The 5,935-nt window shown below is 56.3% G+C and overlaps 1 protein-coding gene across 1 annotated transcript; it reads right to left on the bottom strand.

The window, feature by feature from the left end:
• Positions 1-1,378: 1,378 nt before the first annotated feature.
• Positions 1,379-5,140, bottom strand: LOC136481812 (protein DETOXIFICATION 54-like). The gene is made up of 2 exons (XM_066479102.1): positions 4,035-5,140; positions 1,379-2,704 (listed from the first exon to the last, which is right to left on the bottom strand). The coding sequence occupies exons 1-2, from the start codon at positions 5,013-5,015 to the stop codon at positions 2,123-2,125; spliced, it is 1,563 nt and encodes a 520-aa protein (XP_066335199.1). The 5' UTR covers positions 5,016-5,140; the 3' UTR covers positions 1,379-2,122.
• Positions 5,141-5,935: the final 795 nt, after the last annotated feature.

The raw sequence follows: 5,935 nt of genomic DNA, 5'->3' as shown, positions 1-5,935 counted from the left end.
ATTAGACCAATGCTTGCCTTCCGGATGGCCCAACACATTATGATAAAGATCTCCATGAAGAAAAGAGCCCATTGCTGTATTTTGAAGCTCTCTAAATTCTGGTATATATCATATTAATGGAGAACCTGAACATTTAGACAGTTCCAACATCCTGTAGCAAAAGGGACGGTGGAGCAATAGATGTACCAAAGATTCCTCCACTAAACTGGTCGGCTGATAGTTTTTGCGGCTGATAAGCCGGCTGGTGCTGTTTTGTTGTGAGAGAAAAACACTATAGCATGGCTGATAAGTTCAACCGAACAGGACGATCTGAAAGTTCCATGCTTTTTCTTCTTAGCAATTCTCTAGTACTTAGCAAAGGGAAGTTCCATATAGCAAAGATGCGGCATGGCATTGATGAAGAAAGATAAAATTAAAGTTTGATGAGATGAAATGAGTTTCATAGAAATGAAACTTCTCTGCAGTGTTTTCAACGCATGGAAGTCATGGAAACAGAGGCGTGAATTCCACTTAGACGGGCCTTATGCTATCGAATCTGACTTCACCAATGTTTTTTATCGAAGTATGTGTTCCACCATCGACAATTGGAAAGTTCTGCCTTGCTCCTATATTCGGCATCTGGTGAGCTATCTTGATGGAGTCGCAGCATATCATCTTCACCTCTTGTACTATTCGATCTTATGGCCCTGTTTGGAATCGAGTATACTTGGATTCCTGAGTGCCCCACCACTAGAATCAGAAAAATCCACCAAACGTCTTGCGGTGCCCGTGATTCTTACGACCGCTCGTGAGGAGAAAAATCAAAAAATGAACTACACCACCGATTCCCCGTGTCGTGGCCTCGGAACCGTGGATGGGATGCCGCCCCGTAACAGGGCCTATGTTGTGCTCACCGATTGATGGCTCCAATTGCATTTTTGTCGGTGCTAGAGTCCCTCCGTCCCAGAAAGAAAGTCGTTAACTTTGACTAGGTTTAACATTTATATCTCTAGATAAGTTTATTATAAAAAATATCCGCTATAGGTGAACCGCTTGCTTCCGATGGATTGTGTAGTTTCGTTGATGTCGATTGTGTTGATAGGCAGGCAATTTGATGTAACAGCTAAAACTCCGCAGCAAGTGTCACAGCCCTCACATTGAGTACTACGTGTCCTGCCCTTTCTCCGTTATTACAGCCTTGGCTAGATAGCCCCAGTCCGCCCGGCAAGCAAGGCGGCAACCAATGCAAGATGGCGACGCCTGTGGGGGCGTGCGTGGCTGGCTAGATAAGTCCAGTCCCAGTCCGGGCGTTGCGACGACGACGAAGCCCTTAGCTAGCGATGTGGTAGACGAAGACGCGACGTCGCGCTGCTGAGTCGCGGAGAAAACCGCGGGCCGAGAGCTGACCCAGCACCCGCGAGCCAACAGACACCGACGGCGGGCCGGCGGCGACACGACGCTCCGAGATGAAGCCGAAGCCGCGCGAGGAAAAGGCGAGAGCGACGGCGCGGGATGCCTGTCCTCCCAAAAGGGGAAGGAGAAGAATAATATCGCAAAGCCGCTTTCCCCAAAGCCTCCAATCTGTCCACCTGGGTCTGGGTGCCCCGGTGGGTTGCCAGCGAACGAGAGAATGGCATGCGCCGCGCCGCACCGCACCGGCCTCTGGAAGACCACCACCCTGGCCGTCCTGCCGCCCGGGGTGGCCACTAGCTCGCATCGCTACTCGCTAGGTCATTTCCCCGGCGCCAATGAACCAGGTCGATGGATTGGGTGCAATGCAACAACAACAACATGCATGGCCACCACTTGCCGGCGCTAGCTAGCTAGTTGCGCGCCGCGACAGCAGCCACCACCATCGCACCACAGGCGCAGAGATAGCTATTCAATTATAATAACCCGCCAGGCACCCAGGCGTCCAGGCCCCTGCACGCCACACAAAGCTATACCTATACTACTAGTCTATGGCCAGCGAGCTAGTTGTAGGCAGCAGCGAAAAGCCAAGCAACTCTATGATCCGTGGCGTCCATTGATGCTGGGTCTGGGTGGACACACGGGCTCCGGCGACGACGGCGACCCTGCACTCGCACGTCGCGTCGCTGTCATCATCCAGCTACGACATGCACTGTCGCTAGCCTACCTACCACTACACTACTACATGCCCTCCGCCGGTGGCGGCCACCACGAGGCGCTTCCTCTCCTCGGCGTCGTCGTCGTCAGCGGCTGCGGCGGTGGTCGCGGCAGGGGCGAGCTCCAGCCCCGCCAGCTTCTTGGCGCGCATGGCCTCGACGCGCCAGTCGGTGCGCCACACGACGGCGGCGAGGACGAGCGCGACGCACGAGGCCTGCGCTGACAGGAGGCCGTACCAGAGGCCCCGGAACCCGACGCCGGGGGCGCCGAACGCCAGGTACACCGCCACGGGGGTGCCCACCAGGTAGAAGGAGAGGAGGTTGATCCGTGCGCCCACGGCCGGGCGCGCCGTGCCCCGGAGCACCCCGCAGCCCGTGGTCTGCGGGCAGTTGCCCAGCTCGCACAGACCCACCACGGGCATCGCCGCCGACGCCAGGCGCACCACGCCGGGCTCCGTCGTGAACAGCTCCACCCACCGCCTGCTCAGCGCCACCGTCCACGCCACGTGCACCGCGCCAATCGCCAGCGCGCACCACAGCGCCACCAGCGCCGCCATCCGGGCGCGCCGCGGCTTCCCGGCGCCCAGCTCGTTGCCCACCTGCATGCATGCATGGCAATATGGCATCAGGGCCGATCAAAAACCAAATGAGCATAGCGTCACAGTGAAGCTGCAGTAGACGTTGCTGTGCTGCCGAGATCTTTGGTGCTGTTCTCCTATGGTTGGCGTGCCAGCCATTCTTGTCTGTTCTTGGAACTCAACAGAAGAGAAAAAAACGAAGCCCAACAGTGTGTTACAGCGAGCAGCAGACGGCTCGTGCTCTGCGCACTAGCCAAGCTAATCTTTTCATGGCAACTATACAAGCCACCAGTGCCTGTCCCTGTGCTGCAATGCAAACACTGTGCAACACAACGCACAGTGACATGAGAAGACCAACCACCAACGTGGCATTGTCGTTTTCCCACGCTGTAAAAATCGGTGTGACTGTATCTAGTAGTAGGAGTAACTTCCATGGGCGGGGTTAAAATGAGGCACCTGCGAATCTACGGAACAAGGGAACCGCCATGGTTCCCTGCGTGTTTCATCAGCTTTATTTACAAACATGAAAACATGGATGGCCACAGCATGTTCCATGCTGTTGCATTCTTCAATTGAAAATTGAAAAGGCAAGCCTTCCTTTTTGGTTGGAGCCTACTTATGTATGCATGGAAGGAGTGCATGCACTTGACGTGTTAGCGCACAAAAGTAGAGCAGTGCAGGGGAATATGTAATGGTGCACCACACATGTGGAGACCAATTTGAGATGCCCAAGGATGGCAATAGGAGGAAGCAGACTCACCACGCACAAGATTGTTGCTTTGTTGTTACTTTGGCAAGAAAAGAGAGAGTAGCTTTACTACGTGCTAGTATAGGTACAACTAAAACTCTGCAATGGCTCTGAATTGCATGCTAAAAAATGCATTGTTCAGGAACAGGGCATGTTAAATCCAAAGAGAGAGGAATCTGAAAGAGAGAGAGAGATAGCTGAAAGCAGAGTTTTTCTCCAAAAGAAAATCTTTGAAGTTTTGGTCCACGTCACGAAAAGAATAAACAAGTGAGAAAACAAGACTTCGTGTGACACCGTGACTACCTGCTAGCTAAGTCAATCTCGGCACAAGTAGTCAAAGTTCCGTGGCATGCATGCATGGTGATAGCTGAAAAATCACGGCCTCGCCGCGGACCGACGAGCAAAACGCCGGTGCTGACTGCTGCGTGCGACCGCGATGTGAACCTGGCGAAAGCAAATCTATGGACCCGATCCAAAACCCAATCCAAATGGGCAAGAAAATCCGGCGCAAAGATCTCGGCATCTATACGAATACGATCGGTTTTTCGTTTTTCGCCGATCCATGTTTGAGGGTGATATATCGATGGAGGAGAGGGTGCTTACCCGGGTGGATACGCAGGCGGCGAGCGCCATGGGCACGGTGTACATGAGGCTTGTGGTCTGGATGAGCACCCCGGCGGCGCCGACGGCGGCGGCGGGGTTGGGGAGGTACCCGGCGAGCACGGTGACGACCTCGTACCACCACCACTCGAGGCAGACGCCGACGCAGCTGGGCACGGCGAGGCTGGCGAGCGCGGGGAGGCCGCTGGCGACGGCGGCGGGGCGCGCAAAGCCCTTCCAGGTGCCCTCGCAGGCGCGCGCCCAGCGGATGTAGGCCAGCAGGAACAGCAGCATGTTGGTGTTGGTGAGCGCCTGCGCCGCGGCGACGCCGCGCACGCCGAGGCCCATGCCGAAGACGAGACCGACGTTGAGCGGGACGTGCAGCGCCACGGCGATCGCGGAGCACGCCGCCATGGGCCGCGTGATGCCCTGCGACCGGAGGTACACGCGCAGCGGCTGCAGCACGGCGCCGGCCGCCAGGTCCGGGAGCGCGAACGCGGCGTACGACGCGGCGTGCGCCGAGATGGTGGGGTCCTGCCCGAGCGCCACCAGGATGGGCCCCACGTTTAGCCACAGCAGCGCGATGGGCACCGCGGCGAGGAACAGCAGCAGCACGGCGCGCTGCACGGACAGCGTCAGGAGTTCGTAGTTCCGGGACCCGAACGCCTGCGCGCACAGCGGCTCCAGCCCCGACGCGAGGCCGAACAGCACGCTGTGGCCCGTGATGTTGGTGAGGCCGATGGCGAGCGCGCCGCCCGCCAGGTCCAGCGGGCCCAGGCGGCCGAGGCACAGCACGGACACCATCGCGCGCAGGTACACCACGCAGTTGAGCGCCGTGATCGGCGCCGCCATGCCCCACAGCGCGCGCAGCTCCGCCGCCACCGACGGCTGGTCGTCGTCACCGCCCGGCCATGCCGCGGCGTCGTCGGCGTCCGCCTGGCCGCCGCCCTTTGTCACGTCATGCCGCGGCAGCGGGATGGCCATGCCCAGCGCGACAAGGGAACGGATGTCTCGCGTCGTCTCTCTGCTACTGTGCTCCGTGTGAAAGAGGCAGGCAGGCAGAGGAGGGGAGGGGGGATGGCTTTGGCTTGCCTTCTGCCTTGTGCCGGTGCCGGCTATATATATGGTCGGAGCGAGGTTTAACCTGCAGGCTGACCAGGGGCCATTCAATCTGTTCGCTCGTTGGTTTCAGCCAGTCCAAATCAGTCAGTCAATAGTGTTTTTTTTCTCAGAATAAACCAGCACCAGTCAGCCCAAACCAACCAGCCAGCAGTGTTTTTCTCTCAGAAACCAGCTAGCGAACAGGCCGATTGTTGTTAAAGACAGCACGCGGCGATTCAGCTGTGATGGTGCATGAGACTTAGGTTACCATGAAACGCGTAGCAGTTTCGACGTGCCAGTTGACTGTTGCTCCATGGTATTCTGCGACTATAAAGACACTGTACCGTTTAGACCTTACTGTATTGGCTTAGTGGGGATTAAAAGGAATCAGAGAGGATTGATTGAATCCTTAAGGAGGAGATTAACCAAATAAGCCCTACGGAAAAATGCCAACGGCGACCGCTAACCGTCTTTTTTATTAGGCTATTTCATTATTAGAATATACACAATATCACGTTCTAGTATCCACTTGTTATGTCACAAAAGATGGGAAGCATGGTCCTATCAAACGAAAGACGCTTTACGAGGCATATTATGATGCTACAATATCTTATACAATTAGCTAGATACAATTAGCTAGTGTTTGGTTGCCGCCTAAGGCTATCCGCACCGCTACCGCTAAACCCACCTACAAACGCACATGCGCATGCGATAGCGGCCGCGCGCGCCTGTATCGCGTGCGCGCGTAGCGGCCGGCTGCGCGAGCGCTATTCCCAGAGGACTACTGTGCACACGCTAAATGC

This window comes from Miscanthus floridulus, chromosome 1 (assembly GCF_019320115.1).
Source record: "Miscanthus floridulus cultivar M001 chromosome 1, ASM1932011v1, whole genome shotgun sequence".
NCBI lineage: Eukaryota > Viridiplantae > Streptophyta > Magnoliopsida > Poales > Poaceae > Miscanthus > Miscanthus floridulus.
Note: the sequence above shows the minus strand (reverse complement) of the source record. Positions and strands in the feature narration are given on the sequence as shown.

What these genes read in the sequence shown, in the direction of transcription:
- LOC136481812 (XM_066479102.1), bottom strand. Translation starts at nt 5,015, where the DNA reads ATGGCCATCCCGCTGCCGCGGCATGACGTGACAAAGGGCGGCGGCCAG. An exon ending in CCGCCTGCGTATCCACCCGG is followed by an intron (nt 2,705 to 4,034) that starts GTAAGCACCCTC and finishes GCATGCATGCAG; the next exon opens with GTGGGCAACGAGCTGGGCGC.